The sequence below is a fragment of the Aaosphaeria arxii genome, assembly GCF_010015735.1.
Source record: "Aaosphaeria arxii CBS 175.79 unplaced genomic scaffold BU24scaffold_1, whole genome shotgun sequence".
NCBI classification, from domain to species: domain Eukaryota; kingdom Fungi; phylum Ascomycota; class Dothideomycetes; order Pleosporales; genus Aaosphaeria; species Aaosphaeria arxii.
The window spans coordinates 5,200,567-5,217,928 of record NW_022983474.1 but is presented as its reverse complement, the minus strand read 5'-3'; the positions used below and the strand labels follow the sequence as shown (position 1 = coordinate 5,217,928).

The window sequence follows — 17,362 nt, the reverse complement described above, 5'->3', positions numbered from 1 at the left end:
ACCAGCATTCACGTGTTGTCAAAATATTCAGCTAATCTGTAGCTGGATTCCGGTGAACTCGTCGCAATATGGCGGGCGCAGGCAAAGTTCCCACCGGTTTTGCAGCCGAAACGTACATCAGCGAAGCTAGCTTTCGACAAGCACACCGATCGATCGAAGGCAACAATGGGCAATCAAAGAAGAGAAAAAGGGAGAAAAAGGGCGATTCCAGCATAATGTCTGGCGCCGGAGCTTACAAGGGCCCTTGGGCAAGGTTCGAGGAAGAGCGACCGGACGCTGCGTTGGACGATGAGTTTGGAGATGACGAGGAAATCGAGATTGTGTATGAGGAGGATGACATAGAGGAGAACCCCACGGCGGCGCCAAAGAAGCTTGCGGGTACTGATTATGCGGACACCGAGGCTGAGGGCGAGACGAGTGAATTCGTGGGAAGCCAGGAATACGATTATCAAGGCAGGACGTACATGCACGTTCCAACTGGTATGTTGATTACACAATGGCAGAATTGAAGGGGCAAATCTAACTTTTACAGATCTGAACATCAAGCTCACGGGAGACCGCGGGGACGTCAAGAATTTCCACCCCAAGAAACTCATACATACATTCAAATATCACACCAAGTCGATTACACAGACCAGGTTCTTTCCAGATTCGGGGCATCTTATTCTCTCGGCATCGGCAGATTCTAAGATTGCTATCTGGGATGCGTACCATAATCGTGAACTGCTACGGACGTACTCTGGCCACAAGAAATCGGTCAACGACATTGACTTTGCACCAAGCGGTACCCAGTTCATTTCCGCAAGTTATGACCGCTTCATGAAGCTTTGGGACACCGAGACGGGCAAATGTCTCAACAAATTTACCACTGGAAAGACACCCCATGTCGTCCGTATCAACCCGTCTTCGCCCCATGAGTTCCTGGCTGGAATGAGCGATAAGAAGATCTTACAATACGATACCCGAAGCGGAGAACTCGTGCAGGAATATGATCATCATTTGGGGCCCGTCAATACAATCACATTCTGTGATGAAGTGAGTTCGCCTTGCATACCTCTGATCCTCTACATGCTGACATCCACCAGGACCGACGATTCGTCACAACATCAGATGACAAGTCCCTCCGAGCTTGGGAATATGGAATCCCCGTCCCGATCAAGTTCATTGCAGAAGCGGATATGTTTGCTATGGTCCGCTCTTCGCCCCATCCGTAAGTGGTCCTATTCTTGGAATCATCTATTTATAGCGTTTCTCTAATTTTGTACTAGGTCGGGCAAGTACATGGCTTTCCAGAGCTCTGACAATCAGATCGTGGTGTACTCGTCCACTGACCGATTCCGCCAAAACCGTAAGAAGAGCTATAGGGGCCACAACGTTGCTGGTTACGCGCCTGATGTGGCCATCAGTCCCGATGGACAATTCGTCAGCTCTGGAGACAGCGGAGGCTATGTTTGTTTCTGGGACTGGAAGACGTGTAAGATGTACCACAAGATTAAGGCAAGCGATTCCCCGGTCTTGGCTGTGCAATGGCATCCAAGGGAGACGTCGAAGCTTATCACGGGTGATCTCGACGGCGTCCTGAAATATTGGGATTAGAACAGAAGCGAGGGTAAAGAAAGACACCCTGGGGGCGATAACAGGAGGAATGATACCCACGACAGGAATTCAAGAAGGATCCATACGCGTCATCGTCCAGTCCAATTGAAATGATGAATCTCGTTCACCTTCGGTACTGTTCCCATCTTCGAATTTGTGACTGCGATTTGGGGGCGGAAACACGCTTCTGCAGGTGAAAGTTGGGTGATGAGAATAGATGACATCGGAAGCACCGAGGCAGTTGAAGGGACAGTCATTGACACGTCAATACTCACCGGTTTGTCGTTACTTGTCATCTGCGCGAGAGCGCATATTGTCGTCGATGAATCGTCCAATCTCGGACACAGGAACGATGCTCACCTGCGCAGGAACAGGTAGGACCCGAAGTGGGTGGACCCGGGCCGTGGCTCTGTATCGCTTGCATCCGACAGGGCAAGCCTTGCACCGAGTCTTCAGGGGTTGATGCTCGAGAGACAAGGCGAGAGATGCGAACCGGTAGTAACCTACTGCTGCCAATGTAATACAAGGCTGGTGCTCTCGGATCATTCCCAGGTGCTAACTAGATGATGCGATGCACGACTTAGGGTGTGTTGCGTTACCTCGTACCTCGTCGATACGATGGGCCACGCAAGATCCTGTCCCATTCTGTGTTCCCTTGGGATAAATAAAGAGAGGGAAAGAAGGATGAATGGTTGAATAACAAGACATGGCTTGCAGGAAGCGCTTGGACATGGTTGCTTTCTCCATCCCCCCCATTAGATCGTGTGTCATCCATCACCCATGTCCACTCCCCCATCATTCCCCCTCCCCCGCCATGACATTCATCACCGCCCTTCTGTAACCCTCCGGCCTTTCCATCTCTCCTACACCAACACACATTCTCTTTCGCCTCCCGACATTTCTCTCCAACATCGCGCGTCTCTCAGTCCTCCGTCGTTATTGCTGGTCTATTCGGGGTCTTGCCGCTACCCTACCTCCCTCGCCCATCACCATGATTTCAGGCATCCATCTCTCCAGCCCCCACGCTGTCCCGTTTTTGGACTTCCGGTGACTTACGACGTCTGCTGCTTGCGCTCTTCGCCCACTCAATTCCTGAATTCACCAGAAGCTTCAGCCTGGCGCGCGGCGACAGTCACCCTTCCACCCACCCTGTCACTGGTTCTGCCTGATGTGCCTTGCAGGTCGCAGTCATCGCTCCTCGAACGGACCCGTCCACCCACCGTGCCGACGCCGACTCATCTCGACCGAACTGTTGTTCCGCGCGTCTTCAGATGACCCCAAATTGCCCATGATGACTCTTTGGCGAACTGTTTTCGGCTTGCCGGCGTGTGCTGCGAATGGTGCAGCCTATCATCCCTGGCGATTACTGCCTTAAGGCTTGACCGGGTAGGTCATAGCCTCAGTGATTCATCAAGGTCCTGGACATTCACTCGCTGGATGCTGTCCTGGCTATCCAGGCACCCAAGTTCCTGGCCATCTCTGCTCTAGGAGTTCTCCGAAGAGGGACTGAACAGTCGGTCCTTGGAGCCACCATGCTACCGGCCTCAGGTATCTGCCTAGACGTATAAATCGGACGCCTCAATGGCCATGTCTTTCTTTTTTTCCACACCTTCAACTTCAGTCTTCAATCTTCAGTCTTGAGTCACTCTGATTCATATATCTTCTCGTCTGAACAGTCATATCTCTAGTCAACAATCAATCCTTCAGATCACAGCTTCCATCTTTGATCAGTCAACCGCCCTTTGCTCCCGCCACAGCTCCAGGAATAACTTCAAGGCCTACTATTCGATCACAGTATCACTTCCAACCCTGATCACTCTCGAATTGAGCCATCTTCCCGGACGCCTTCGAACGCCCGCAAAACAGTCAACAATGTCGTCCCGCACATCATACAGCTCCTCCAGCACGCACGACAAGGGCGCCTACGGCCAACGCTCGTCGTCCCCGCGCTCGACAATCTGTACGGCCTCTCCCAACACCCCCTTCAACCACCTCCAAACCACTAACATCCCTCCAGCATACACATGCAGCTCCTCGGCCTCAAGCATATACGCCAACTCCGCATCCTCCACCTCACGAGGATCCCGCTACGGAAACAAACCCCCCGTCATCCACAACGGCGGCGGCCCGTCGAACGACCCCAACACTTCGACATCGGCGGGAAACGCTGGGTATTATCAATAAGCCCTCGTCTCCTTCTTTTTCTTCACGTCGTTTACCCCATCCTCGCCCTTCATGACTCATGGAGAGGAGGCGGAAACGATGGTGAAAGGCAGCTTACCCCATCCACTCATCCATCCACACACTCGTCTCCGTGAGACGAGAACGTGGGTGAGTAGGTGGTCAGGGCAAAGCTGTCGTGTATAAGCATACATAATCTGGCGTTGGGACGTTGGGAGCCCTTGCATCCGGCGTTTGTTTGTTTTTTTGTGTTTTTTCCCCACTCCTCTTTTGATTGGCTTTGGCCTTGGTTTTTTTTTCTTGGGAAGGGTTTGAGAGGTTCTTCAGTGATATCTCCCCGCTTGATCAGTCTTTGTGGTTTATTGGGATTTTTCATGTTTCTGGGTTTATGATGGGTTGGTAATGAATGGTGAGATGTAGCATTTACGACGGGAGGAATGGAATCGAAATCGCAACTTGAATTCAAATCTTCTTGACATACAAATATGTTATAATACTCTAGTGACACTTACCTCCCCATCTACATCTCCCTCTAATCACCACTACTACAGCAGCACCCAGTACCTCGTACAACAGTCGCCTACATTCCCCAAGCTATCCAAACACATGCAAAGGATATTTGATACTCCACGTGCTTCGCTTACATTACATCGCCTCGCTGCCTCGCTGCCTACTTGCCCTTAACTTCTCAAAATCACAGTACACCCCAACTCACCTCCCAGCGGAAGGGCGCAGGAAAAAGGGTGTTAAGGCTGTGCGGTGCACACTGAGCGGACAGTTACTTCGCGAGTGGCGAGATTGGATGTTGATGCCTTGGTGAGAGGTACGCAACGCATGCTGACATGTATGTATGTACAGACAATACCTAATGTCTAGGTCACGTCCGCGATTATAATGAAAATGCGAGGGAGTGTTAAGGTTCAGCCCTATATGTTATGCTGTGTCGTGCGTTGTGGAGGTGGTGGTGGAAGTTGTGGTGTGGTGCGATGCAATGCAATGCAAGGCAGAGCGCCAGGAGGTACCCGCGCGTTTTCGGCGGTTGCTGGGTGTTCGTGAGATGCAAGCAACGGTGCGGGGGAGGGGGAGGGGAAGGGTGGTGGGCCTTGTGGGATGTTGGGTGTACGAGGTAGGCAGGTAGTGTAGCGTAGCCTCGTGAGATGTAGGGAAGGAGGGAGGGAGGTGTTTTGTGAGGCTGTGTTTTGTTTTATGGAGATGGATAGGATTAATGGCTTTGAACATGATAAATAGGGAAGTGTGTATATGACTTTGGATGGGTTGGTCGATCAGGAAGACTGATTTTATAGTAGATGCGAATGGTGTTGGGTTTTTTTTAGTATGACAATCTATATCTAATTGATGTATTATTTTCTTGTTTTAAGAATACATGTTTTGAGTGCTGAGGAAGTGGGTGGAGTGGTGTACATGGGGTCCGGGTGTGTGGGGTAGATTGAATCGGACCTTCCAGTTGATGTGATGCGGCTGGAGGTGTGACCAAATTATATATCGAGTCCTCCGAGTCCTCGTCTGGTTCTTCGTGTAGCACGTCTGTAGTGTTGCAGTGAGACATGTTCGAATGCCTCACACGCTGCCATTAGGGACCTGTACCGCACCATTTGCATGTCCGTTTGTGGTGCCGTTCTCCAGCGGTTCGCCCCAGATCTCCTTGACGAGCTGCTTCTTATTGATCTTGCCCATTGCGTTTCGAGGAATCGTCTCCACGACCTTCATCTCCTGCGGGATCTTGTAGTTCGCCAGCAGATCCTTCAACGCCCTCCGCATGTCCATCGCACCCCACGGCTTCCCGCCTCGACCTGCCGTCTTCCCAGCCTCGCTGAGCACAACGACCGACGCAACCTTCTGACCCCACGCTTCTGACGGGAGCCCCACGACGGCGACTTCAGACACCTGCGGCAGCGACAACATCTCGCGCTCGATCTCCAGCGCGGAAACCTTCTCGCCGCCCGTCTTGATGATGTCCGCGGACTTGCGGCCGAGGATGAAATACAACGGCCCCCTCGCCCACTCCTGATCCGACTTGCCCGTCCCCTCGACGTTCCTCCGCACCGCCACGTCGCCCGTCTTGAACCACTTCCCCCTGCCGTCCGCGTCGTCGACGAACTCCTTGGCCGTCGCCTCCGGGTTCTGCCAGTAGTCGCGGAAGATGGTGGGGCCGCGCAGCTGGATCTCGCCGTGCCGTTCGCGGTTGGTCGCTGGGTCGATCTCCTCGCCTTCCTTGATGATCTCGCCTGTCTCTGTGTCCACGAGGCGCGCCTGTACGGAGGGGAGAGGCCAGCCAACGGAGCCGTCGGCGCGGTCGGCGAACGACAGACCGCAGGACAACGCCATGCCGACTTCTGTCATGCCGTAGCGTTCGAGGAGGACGTTGCCGCCGCTGAGTTCTGTCCAGGCTGACTTCACGGGGGTGGGCAAGGCGGCGGATCCGGAGATGTTGAGGCGTAGATTGGAAGGGGAGAGGGCGGTCTTGGATGCGGTTTGGAGTTCTGGGGAGAGTGATTGGTGGCTGGAGAGGAGACGGGTGTAGATTGTGGGGACGACGGTTAGGAAGGTTATGGGTTTCTTCGAGGGATCCGGGGTGGGGAGGAACGGTGCTGCGAGACGTTCCCATACCGCGGCGGCGTTGAAGGGGAATTGGAATTCGATTGTGCTGCCGGCGAAGAGTGGCGTGAGGAGGGCATTAATTGTACCGTGGATGTGGTGGAGGGGTAGCACATGTAGGAGAATGTCCTTCTTGCTGTAGTTCCAGGCTTCCAATAGCGAATGCGATTGCGCGGTGAGGACCTCTTGTGGGAGCAGTACGCCTTTCGGTCGACTTGTTGTCCCTGATGTATATAGCATCATTCCTCCCTTGTCGCTCGTGGGCTCTTCCAACGTAACATAGTCGTCCTGTTTGCCCATCATGATCTTATTCCGCTTGTAATTCACCGGCGCCGTATCCATGCCCTCCTTCAGCACTTCATCGGCCTTGTCCTGGAACTTCTCCGACGACAGCAACATGAGCGATCCACTCTGATCCAGGATATATCTCAATTCGTGGGCTGGGAAAGTTGGAGATAGCGGCACGGCGATCGCGTGCGCAGCAAGAATCGAAAGCAGAGTCACTACAGATACGTCAATTGCATTGCTCCGAAACTCTCAATTGAGATGACATTTTTCTTGGGGAAGGGGGGATTCTATGCGCACCTACATAGTCATACCCATTCTCTACCAAAAATGCGATCCTCTCTCCTTCAGCACTCTTCCCTCCTGTGTTCTTCTGCAGTAGATCCTTTGCGGCTGCGACATCGTTGACCAATTCTCCGTAGGTGAATGTGCGTCCGGAGAGCGAATGCACGACTGCAGTACTCTGGCCATCGTGGTTTTTAATTGCTTCGAAGATGGGCAAGCGAGGGAGGGTAGAAGCCATTCTGACGTAGTGAGGGCTATAGACGTAGCAGTGTGAAGCACGAGGATGGACGCGAACGCAGCGAAACGATTGCAGGCAGGAAAGCGACGATGAACGAGCAGCAACAGCAGGGTTAAACAAAGTGCGTGAGAGGGAAGATCTTGCGGCTGCGAACATTACGGGACCGGTCCAGGGATTGGGAGAGACTGCATATGTACGAGTCGAGCGAGATCCGGAGCACGGCAGCTCCGTCGGTATGGGATGTGGGGGGATGAGATGGGATGGGATGGGTTGGGAATGGATTTGCCGTCTAGGGTTGCTGGTCTTTGCCTTGCTTGCCCTGACGTTATTCGCGGGTGGGAGTGATAGGGTGCTGCTGCTCTCGGAATCCGGGATTGCTCATATTCGGACAAGTCAATCGATTATTGCAAGTGACCGAGTAGCTGATGTGAGATATTTCAGATGCAGTGAATTGGTTTTGAGAGTCTCATGCCTGTATTATAGAGCGCAATTGATGCTTGAAGAGCATCCGAAAGGTCATGATGGCATCGTCTTCTAGGTCACTAAAACATCCCCGCGACTGCCTGGTTGGTGCTTGGCGCGCGGCTCGGTTTGCAAATCTATCACCGAATGTTCAACCATCGCCAATCCGAATATCCACATCTTCATCTTCGCCAGCACTTTCGCGTCCCCGTTGACCAATAAGCTTATTCTTCCCAATTCACTTTTTCTCCGAGACCCAGTCCAGACCGTTGATGCTACTCAGAAGGTTTGGCCTCGCTGGAAAGCGGTACATGTCGGCCATGGCTCAATCAATGACTCCAATGGAAGATGCAATGAGGGCAAAAGTATTGAACTTTCTAGGCCAAAGGGCTAGATGAGAGATGAAAGGATTCGCACTAATCATTACATTAGATCACAGAGACGTTGAAGCCCACAACGTTGGAGATCCACAACGACTCGCACAAACACGCACATCATTCCGCAATGCGAGGCGTGACCAGCAAAGAGGTATGTAGACCCAAAAATTTCATACACTCTGAACCGAGCAATCGCTAACGTCCTTATAGACACACTTCAGGTACGACTACAAGTTTTCCCAATGCTTTTTCCACTTACAGGATCCTGCTTCGGGATAATCAACGGGTCAGCTGACATCCACCCACCAGACTCGTGATAACCTCAGAAGCCTTCAAGGGCAAGATGCAGCCCGCAAGACACCGGATGGTGTACTCTCTCATGAAGGATGAAATGGCGCAAGAAGGGGGTATTCACGCCCTCCAGTTGAAGACGCGGACTCCCGAGGAGGAAGAGCGATTGTTGCAGAAGGAGGCCGCGTAGTCGTGATCATGAAGTCAGGGAGAATGAGCAGTATGATTGTATGATAGAAAGGAAGATTCGAACATGACATGTAGACATTTGATTATTTCGAATATATAAGGTGGCATTCGTGATATAGCTAAAAGTGTTTTATTATCTCGAATGTACATGACCTACCTATCGCCATGATCCAAAACTTACAAAAGATCTGATTGAGAGATACCGTGAGCCAAAAAAGACATCTCAGCCGACATCACTCGTTGACATGAGCATAACAATAATTGACTGTCATACCAAGCAAAAGCGTCCGGAAGTTGATGTCCCATAGATCTACACCATCCATAAGATAGCCCTATATAACCCCACAAACACTCATCCACTTACACACACATGACATACCACAACAAACCCAAAATCCCATCACCATCCCCGATCAAACCACCCAACATTCCCCATACGCCCACATACTCAAAAAAGCAAAATCCCCCAACCCAATCACCTCCCAGCCCCAGAGAACCCCATCCATACTCGTAGGTAGACGCCAAAAAACCACGCGACAACGACGTCACACCCAAGCCCGCTCCCCCTCCCGCCAATGCGCTCCTCGCTACCATCCACCATCCATCACCGCCGCGTAAACAGCCCCAAGCATAAGTAAAATCTCCTGACTCAACTCCCCTGACTTTCCTACGAACGTAATTCGAAAGGCTGTTTGGCCCGAATAGACGAATAGACGAGAACAGTAGAGGAGGATTTGATGTCATACTGCCTGTCACCTTACAACGCGTGACTGGGCTGGCTAGTCTACTTCGAAGCTCATTCGAGGGAGTGGGTGTATTATGCATGATTTGCCCGATTGGGACGGTATGGGGATTGTGGGAATCGCAATGGGGGATGTCATGAGAGGTAGGTCTGAGGAGATGGGGCTGGGCGGTTTGTGTGTGGCGCATAGTAGGTCGGCGTGGTATGTCTCTTGTGGGGGTTGGTGGGTTGATACTGTTACGAAGTATGTTGCTGTGATTAACGTTGTTCAATTGTAACTTATAGTATGACGAATCGATCACTCGTGAAGGATGGTGTAGGACATTGAATCTCAAGGATAGATACTCGCAAAACGAGGTGGAATTCACTGCAACAATTCCATACCATCATCATCACCCTCGTATTCATACCGCACAGAAACCAATCATCCACGTTCATTGGCCACTCCTTCTCAATTCCCTTTTCTTTTTCCCTGGCGCGTTTGTGGAGGACTTATTTTGCGGGGTAAGATGCCAGGTGGACGGGGTGCAAGAGAGTCTAGACGAAGCTTTTTCCCTATTGACAGGCGCCTCGCCTCGCCTCGCCGTCCACGCGGGAATAGCATCGGGATGGGGATGGGAATGGTTAGGGCGGTAATAGGAATGTATGATGCGATGACATAGTGTGTACGATGGCAAGTGGCGCAGGGCTGAGGGCTGAACGTATGGGGAGGGATTGTAATGTGTATCTGGAATCAAATGTGGCATAGAATGCATTAGTTATGGACAGAGGCATAGAAGTGCATGCGTCAACATCAATGTACTCAAAATTCGACAAAAGTTCGTTGTCATAAAAATGCTTTCATTCCCGAAGCGCTCATTGGTGGAGACACACGCAAAACTATAACGTCTGTTCGGTCGTTCGTTCTTACATCGTCCATCTCAGCGTTCCTCAAGGCGACCCATGCGCGGCCCCACGCTATTGAAAAATTAGAAAAGAGGAAAAAAAGAGACGACACAACACAACTTGTATGAATTTAGCGTCGCAAGCACTTCTCTGGTCGATTTAGTTGGTCGATCAACAACATCCCGGGGGGTGGTTGATCCTCTCCTCCCCTCTTTGCGCTGAAAAATGCCATTCACGTACACAGTATAGTTGTCCAGACTATATTCTCAGTCGGCGAAAGAGCAACATATTACAACAGAAAAATAAAAGGCTCAAAAGGCAACGAGCAAAATAGGAAAACAGAATTTTATTTCCTCCATAGAGTTCATAAGCAAAGCAAGACGCGACGATCGCGTGTGGAGTTTTTACTTTAACGTAGTCCCACCACACGCGCGCTCTGTGGATCATTGATCTATGCAGTGTGTGCGTCGGGGTTGTCGAGCTTGTTGCGGCGCTCGCGTCCCTTCTCTGACCAGGGGAAGTGGGCCACGGGGATGACGAAGAAGCTATCAGGTAATTAGTATTGCTTACAGTTTCGTGAAGCGAGATTGGGTACGGTGCGATGTGGATCGCATCCTTCGTAGAGTGTGGGAAATGTGAGACTAACCTGTTGCTGTTGTCTGCGATACCTGCGAGGGCGTTGTACCATGCGAGGAACGCGGCGAGGAGACCGAATACACCGCCGGCGACAATGCAGCCGTTGTTGGGGTGCGTACCGTCGTTCTGGAGGTAGCCGATTCCGAGGAGGAGGAAGGCGAGGTCGAGAGTGAAGAAGAGGGAGAAGAAGGCGACGGTCGAGCGGAGGGTGCAGACGAGGAGAATGGTCGTGAAAATGAACCAGCCCATCAGGTAGAGACCGAAAGAGTTCAAGAACGATGCGGCAGCGCCGCCTGATTCCTCAGCAAGACCGCTCTTGATTTCGAAGCCTCCCGGGGTGAGAATGATGGCGAAGGAAATCCAGAATCCGCCGTACGAGGACAGAGCAGTGGCACCGAAAGTGTTGCCAATGGCCATCTCCCTGATCACGTCGTTAGATTGAATATATTCGAGGAGTTTGAACAGTCAATACATACCACATGCCTGCGAGAAGCTGAACGAGTCCACCATAGCCGTATGCGATAGCTACAACAAGATTGGGATGCGCAATATCAAGAGTTCCGACGTTGATCAGAGACAACACAAAGGTGGTCAAGGCGAAAGCTGACAGTCCAAGAGGTGCTGGGTTTCCGAACTTGCGGTTCGGGGGAGCATAGAGACCAGGCTGGAAGTCACCACCAAAGGCAGCGAGGCGTGCATTGGGTTCGTTGGTCTTGAAGTGAGCCAATGGATTGCCTCCGTAGTCGTAAGGTGACCTCTCCGTTGCATGATGCTGATGGCCGTGGTGGTGGGCATGATCAATGGTGCCAGTACCATTGGCCTCTTTGCTGTTGAAAGCTGGGTCGGCAGTGCCGGTCGTATGCTATTGTCGACGTCAGAATGAGAGTGAGCATTCGTACAAGGGACAATGAACCCATACCTGAGTCTCCGTAGCGGTGGCCATTATGTTGGTGATAATTACGATGGATCACTAAAGGGTATAAGAACAATGGGTATCAGACAGAAGCAAAATATAGACAAGTCCCGCTGGAGGTTTCCAATTCACAGAGGTGGAGTTTTCTGGAGAAACTGGGGAAGAAGAAATTTAAAGAAGGTGAAGGACCCTCGATATGAGCAGTGGAGATTCATATATTCCTGGGGCTGGCCGGCGTGGGAGCTCCATGACGGTGCCAGGACCCATACGGTAGAGACGTCTGCACCCTAGCCCTAGACCAAGGTGTCTTAATTAGGCCAAAACAAGCTCCAGAGTAGCTACTCAAGAAGATTTCCCCGTCTTCCTTTCCAGGCCGGGTAAAGGAGTGACGGCAGAGCTCTGGCGTCAATCGAATGAACAGGCGGGAAGCTTGCATCGAGCGCGTAAGCCACGAGAGGAGTGTGTGTGGATCGGCGCTGGAGTGATTGATGCCGAGGCCCCCAGGCGAAGTGCTGCAATGCTTGCCCTACCCCCGAGAAAGGAGGCCTAGTGACTAGGTGGATAGTGCATGAGCCGATCGAACTACCTTTTGTTACTGCGAATCTTTCAGAAGCGCAGTTGGGGGGCCCAAACGGATGGAGACTACAGTACGCCTCGTTCGTTTTTGACGTCTATGCCGAGAGCTTTGCCGATCCACCACCAAGACTTGCATCATAGTGATATCGACAGACACAACAACGTCGACTTTCGATTTACTCCTAGAATTCTGAAATATGTAGGTAAGGAAATTATCAGTACGTACCTCGTCCAATTTCTCACATTACTAGCTATATAGAGGATTAGCGACGTCTTTCACATTGCATAGAAATAGATACCCCTGTCATCCTGTCATAGGGGCACTAGCTTTCTCGTACGCGGTGTTACACATCTACATTACCAGCACTTGTACTGTCTGGGTTAAGAGGATGATTTATGGAAGCAGTTGTACAATGGGCTTTTGCAGGGGACGGCCTGCTCTTCGAGGGAATGTATTATTCCGCTGCAAAACCTGCATTATGTCGATGCTCGATGTATCCCCTCACGATCAACTGCAGTGTATACTCCATGTAGCCGCCATCAATATTTGTTCATGAACAGTTTGGCTATGTACAGCGTGATTTGCCGGAAAAGACGGCTGCATTGAGTGGCCACGGCGCATCGAAGATGAGTGATGATGCCATGCAGACGACGGCACTGAGCCGGCAGACGAGGGTGCGAAAAGAAGCCTTTCTGGCGGCTGGGCGTCAGCCACGCTTCGCTGACTTTGCGCTTCAACAACATTTCATAATGTCACCTCATGTCAACATCGCATAGTTTGACTGCCCTTGGAACGATCGCAAAAGAACCACAATTCTTTCGAGTCATCTGAACGTGGCATTGGGAAAAATACAATCAGCTTGGTGCATAAAAATCGCGTGTCACAACGGGAACGAGAGGTAGTTGCAGGGCCGGCGCAGCCGGGAGCGCCGGACTCCCTGGAACCTGGAGATGATTTGACTGGAGATGGGGAAATACTGGGTCACCCGCTCTACCTCTCAGATCACGCCGTCCTGGTCGGCGAACAGGCTTCTCCTGTCGCAATTCGGTCCAGCGGGAGAGGATTCCAGGTGCTCCAATCTCCGGTTCCTGAGCCATGATTTAGACTGATACTTTCGACTGCCCTTCGAAGCGTTCATCGTTTTCTATTGTCCCGGACTTAACACGCCCGTTTCGATTTCAAATCATGCAGAGAACGACTAAGACCAAGCGCACCATCCACAAAGCTTCTTTTGGTGGTCATCAAGTGGTGATACTGACAGTCATTGTGGCTTCTGTCGTTCGCATCCTTCTCAACAGTGCTTGTACTGTGTAGAGAGACCCCGCAATTGTTGTCGTTTACGTCTCCATGTGGTTGGGTATTTGTTGGGATCTCAATTGGTCTCCAGGTCTCGTACACCGACGATCCAGCCGTAAGTTATTCTCGCTTTTAGCCTAATCGTCCTTCTGGTGCAGATGGACATGCTTAATATGTTTTTGCAATATCAAAATATTTCGAACGACATGAACCTGAGGTACCTCACCTCCGAAGTACTTTCTCGATGAACCTGCTTTCCTGTGGGGAAGTGAAGATGCTCCCACTGTTAGCACCTCTACGGGCAGCACTGATCGCTCAGTCGGAAGTTTCCCCTCCATGATTGACCCTTAAGTATTGCGGTCAATCACGGCGACTATCACAACAGTGCAAAGCTTTGCGACTGCGATTTACTTAGTTTTCAAGCGGCGAAGTCTCTAACAGCATATGATCGCCTCGTTTGGCACGATCATAGGCGGTTTTGTATCGTGATTTCATAATAATGGCGATTGGTTTGCAAAGGGAAAGCTCGTAGTCTCGTGGATGATTAGCTCTGTCCGCTAACTCACACTGTTCTCCACATCACGCAATCTTCCCCGGGTACTCGTACAACTCCTCGTCCGAGATACGGTACGGAGCAAAGGAAGGGGAGTAAGAGTGGGAACTGGTGCATTGGTGCCATCGGATCCTGGTGGAGACGGGGTTCGGTCACTGCACCAAACAAATCTTCTCTTCTCCACCACCACCACTTCCGCGTCCTCGGAGCGCGATGCGAGCGGGGTATCACCGTATCCAGCAGTAGAGATGTGGTGTATTCACAGAAATCCGGGGACTCCACTCGTTGTGTCTCGAGATTACCTAGGTAGATTCTATATGCTCCTTGTTGCCGGTCTTGAGATGGCATGATCTTTCATTAGAACCTGGAAGCTGGTCGCAAGCAGGGACACATTCACACCGGGTCTACCTGATCAAAATGCTCCTGGAGTGACAGGAAGCAGGGACTCGATCGATGTGCAAATCATGTTTACTCAGAAGTCATAGGGCTACCACCCACGCGAACGTTTATTTGCGACGCAACGGTGACCTTGTGAGGCGTCGTGGCTGTCCTCGTAAACAGCTTGTTAGTCATTCCGCAACGAGCCGCAAACTAACGGGGTCTCTTCTAGAAGTTCCATGGAAGGTTTGGATTCAGGTTAGGAAAGTGAGCCTTCAATGATTGAAAAGTTGATCGGGTGATGTTAAGGTGTTGCGAAATAAAGCTTGTATTGTGGCGTTTCTTAGCTGATCCTTCCGGCTTGGTATACTTGGCGTACGTAGGAGGAGAATGTTGAGGTCCGGTACTCGACCGTAACCCTCGAAAACAGTAAATATAGGGCAACAGAAATATATAAACAGAGAAACACTCATCTTTAACTTTCTCACGATGATTTTCATGGTGTTGAGTTCTGGAAATCATGATGGTTGCCTAATTGGGTTTAGGTTACGTAAATGACACGTGCTGATCGGCATAAGTGTTTCTCCATTGGGAGGCAGTGCAAGCTATCTCCGATAGGCTCCGCCCCAATGATGACATGGACTGGGGAGCTCCCTCAAGCTCACCTTCAACGATACACCACAGCTATCGTCGCGGGTATTCATTCACTCGACACAGTACTGTGCACTTGCTTTGTCTTTTGAGTAGTAGCCTTTTGCGTTGCATTGCGAATCTCCAGCCATCTTGCTTCGGACCAGCGCTTTTCGAGTGACTCAGCATAGCAACATCTCACGTCGTCCATCATGACAGGCAACAGCTTCAACATCCATGCGAATGAAGACCAGACGAGCCGAGAGTACTTCCACCACTCTTCCGCTCAGCGCATCAACACTGATGCCGTCATCGTCGAAGCTCTCCGCCGACAGTACCCCGATCTTGATATCATTGCTGTACCTCAAGGTACCCTTAATCTGATCGCTTATGCTTCCGCAGGCTATGCCAAAGCCACTCCCCTCGATGATACCTCAAAAGACCCTGTCTATGGCGTTGCACTCAAATGGCGCTCCTATGCCCCGCCGGGCCGTCGACTAGACAATGGCGCGGGCGCCATAGTCGAACAGGTCCTGTTTGGGAAATACTTATACAAATGGAAAGATCAGGAATTCATACTGTACATTGCCAATGGTCGAGATGGGTTTGCGTCGTATCCGGATATCACTGTGCATTATATTTTGACACGTGATGGCCCCAAGGTGAATGAATTGATCAAAGAGGCAACTGTTTGGGGCGTTGAGCTCCATGATGAGGTCTGGGTGTTCGACCAGGGCTGGTGGCAGAAAAGTCGTGAACTGTGGAATTCGGTAGCGAAGAGTCAGTGGAGTGATGTGATCTTAGACGAAGGCATGAAGAAAGCAATCATCTCAGACGTGGAGAACTTCTTCGACCACAAAGAGACTTATGAGAAGCTCAGGGTGCCATGGAAGGTAAGCCCGCATAGGTTTTCTTGACACACTTGTGACTTCTCCTTGTTGATGCTGATGTACCCGCCTAATATCTCTTTCGTATATGATGTGCTAATTGAAGTGCAGCGAGGAATTCTGTATTACGGACCACCTGGAAATGGTTAGTTGATCTTTCAGCCTCTTGGATTCCCGCACTAATTCTCCAGGCAAAACTATCTCCATCAAAGCGATGATGCATTCACTTTACCAACGTGGTAAGAACGACAACAAACAGACCGTTCCCACATTGTATGTCAGGTCATTGGCCTCTATTGGAGGCCCTGAATATGCTCTTCGAAGTATCTTTGCGAAGGCTAGAGAGACCGCCCCTTGTTACCTCGTATTTGAAGACCTGGATTCTGTGGTTGACGACCGTGTGCGCTCATACTTCTTGAACGAAGTCGACGGCCTGAAGTCTAACGACGGTATCTTGATGGTCGGTTCCACGAACCATCTGGACAGGCTGGATCCCGGTATTTCCAAGCGCCCGAGTCGATTTGACCGGAAGTACTATTTCCCTGACCCAAATTACGAGCAACGAGTACAATACGCCAAATACTGGCAGGGGAAGCTAAAAGACAACGACGACATCGAATTTCCAGACGCTATGTGTCCAGCCATTGCAAAGATTACGGACAAATTCTCTTTTGCATACATGCAAGAGGCTTTTGTCGCAAGTCTTCTTGCGATCGCCGTACGCAAAGATGCCAGCGATGCGGAAATGTGGGCAGGTCCTCTTGACCCGCTCACTACTGTGAATGCAGCTATCCGAATATCGTCCTTGGAAGATGTGAGCTCCGACCCGGACTTGGCGAAGCTTGAGCTCTGGCGCGAGATACAGAAACAGGTACATATCTTAAGGGAAGAGATGGACGAGAAGAGTGCAACCGTTACGCGAGGGAACCGAAGCGGTAGTAAGGAATTACGCGAAGTAAATGATCCTAAGATTGTCCAAACAACTCTCCCCTACCGGAAGTAATAAGAGGATGTGTGGTGGATATAAGGATATCAAGCAAAAGGGGGTGCATCTAGATTACTCGGCAATCGTGAGTTTCGCAATTGCGCTTTGGCTTGAATATCTGAAGTGTGACTGGTCACACGCAACGATGAATGCGCCCGGTTGGTTGAGAGGATCCTGGAGTTTTATGCAATTATCTCATAGCGAATAACCGAGTTCTTACCATGAAGTGCATACTGCTCCTAAGCCCAATAGGAGGTCAAAGTCAATTCCCATTGCTTGTTTGAACCTCTGAACTTGTGCATTGGTCTCACACGGGTACCAATATTACACTGCCCCTATGGCAAAGTTCGCAATTCGGGT

General features: G+C 50.9%; 7 protein-coding genes across 7 annotated transcripts; 5 read left to right on the top strand and 2 right to left on the bottom strand.

The window, feature by feature from the left end:
• Positions 1-68: 68 nt before the first annotated feature.
• Positions 69-1,596, top strand: BU24DRAFT_430635 (WD40 repeat-like protein; the record flags this gene model as incomplete). The annotated part of the gene is made up of 4 exons (XM_033529824.1): positions 69-480; positions 533-1,035; positions 1,086-1,210; positions 1,269-1,596. 4 exons carry the CDS (start codon positions 69-71, stop codon positions 1,594-1,596), a joined length of 1,368 nt encoding a protein of 455 aa, XP_033390592.1.
• Positions 1,597-3,169: 1,573 nt separating this feature from the next.
• Positions 3,170-3,833, top strand: BU24DRAFT_40737 (uncharacterized protein). Its single transcript, XM_033525805.1, has one exon. It carries the CDS (start codon positions 3,469-3,471, stop codon positions 3,778-3,780), a length of 312 nt encoding a protein of 103 aa, XP_033390591.1. The 5' UTR covers positions 3,170-3,468; the 3' UTR covers positions 3,781-3,833.
• A 1,522-nt stretch (positions 3,834-5,355) lies between these two features.
• On the bottom strand, positions 5,356-7,201 carry BU24DRAFT_338637 (acetyl-CoA synthetase-like protein; the record flags this gene model as incomplete). The annotated part of the gene is made up of 2 exons (XM_033523140.1): positions 5,356-6,896; positions 6,979-7,201. 2 exons carry the CDS (start codon positions 7,199-7,201, stop codon positions 5,356-5,358), a joined length of 1,764 nt encoding a protein of 587 aa, XP_033390590.1.
• A 782-nt stretch (positions 7,202-7,983) lies between these two features.
• Positions 7,984-8,521, top strand: BU24DRAFT_339564 (bola-like protein; the record flags this gene model as incomplete). The annotated part of the gene is made up of 4 exons (XM_033523187.1): positions 7,984-8,028; positions 8,096-8,191; positions 8,251-8,261; positions 8,350-8,521. 4 exons carry the CDS (start codon positions 7,984-7,986, stop codon positions 8,519-8,521), a joined length of 324 nt encoding a protein of 107 aa, XP_033390589.1.
• Positions 8,522-10,598: 2,077 nt separating this feature from the next.
• BU24DRAFT_405133 (glyoxylate pathway regulator) lies at positions 10,599-11,726 on the bottom strand (the record flags this gene model as incomplete). Its single annotated transcript, XM_033525685.1, has 4 exons — positions 10,599-10,692; positions 10,794-11,204; positions 11,260-11,645; positions 11,703-11,726. The coding sequence occupies 4 exons, from the start codon at positions 11,724-11,726 to the stop codon at positions 10,599-10,601; spliced, it is 915 nt and encodes a 304-aa protein (XP_033390588.1).
• A 400-nt stretch (positions 11,727-12,126) lies between these two features.
• Positions 12,127-12,978, top strand: BU24DRAFT_40659 (uncharacterized protein). Its single transcript, XM_033525772.1, has 2 exons — positions 12,127-12,471; positions 12,524-12,978. Exons 1-2 carry the CDS (start codon positions 12,265-12,267, stop codon positions 12,827-12,829), a joined length of 513 nt encoding a protein of 170 aa, XP_033390587.1. The 5' UTR covers positions 12,127-12,264; the 3' UTR covers positions 12,830-12,978.
• A 2,018-nt stretch (positions 12,979-14,996) lies between these two features.
• BU24DRAFT_417880 (P-loop containing nucleoside triphosphate hydrolase protein) lies at positions 14,997-17,321 on the top strand. The gene is made up of 3 exons (XM_033526838.1): positions 14,997-16,023; positions 16,129-16,162; positions 16,209-17,321. The coding sequence occupies exons 1-3, from the start codon at positions 15,343-15,345 to the stop codon at positions 17,018-17,020; spliced, it is 1,527 nt and encodes a 508-aa protein (XP_033390586.1). The 5' UTR covers positions 14,997-15,342; the 3' UTR covers positions 17,021-17,321.
• The last annotated feature ends 41 nt before the right edge of the window (positions 17,322-17,362 follow it).

Excerpts from the sequence above, each read along its gene's own strand:
- BU24DRAFT_417880 (XM_033526838.1), top strand. The coding sequence starts at position 15,343 with ATGACAGGCAACAGCTTCAACATCCATGCGAATGAAGACCAGACGAGC. Across the intron at positions 16,024-16,128 it reads AGCTCAGGGTGCCATGGAAG|CGAGGAATTCTGTATTACGG; the intron begins GTAAGCCCGCAT and ends ATTGAAGTGCAG. Across the intron at positions 16,163-16,208 it reads TTACGGACCACCTGGAAATG|GCAAAACTATCTCCATCAAA; the intron begins GTTAGTTGATCT and ends CTAATTCTCCAG.
- BU24DRAFT_40737 (XM_033525805.1), top strand. The coding sequence starts at position 3,469 with ATGTCGTCCCGCACATCATACAGCTCCTCCAGCACGCACGACAAGGGC.
- BU24DRAFT_40659 (XM_033525772.1), top strand. The coding sequence starts at position 12,265 with ATGAGCCGATCGAACTACCTTTTGTTACTGCGAATCTTTCAGAAGCGC. Across the intron at positions 12,472-12,523 it reads CTCCTAGAATTCTGAAATAT|CTATATAGAGGATTAGCGAC; the intron begins GTAGGTAAGGAA and ends TCACATTACTAG.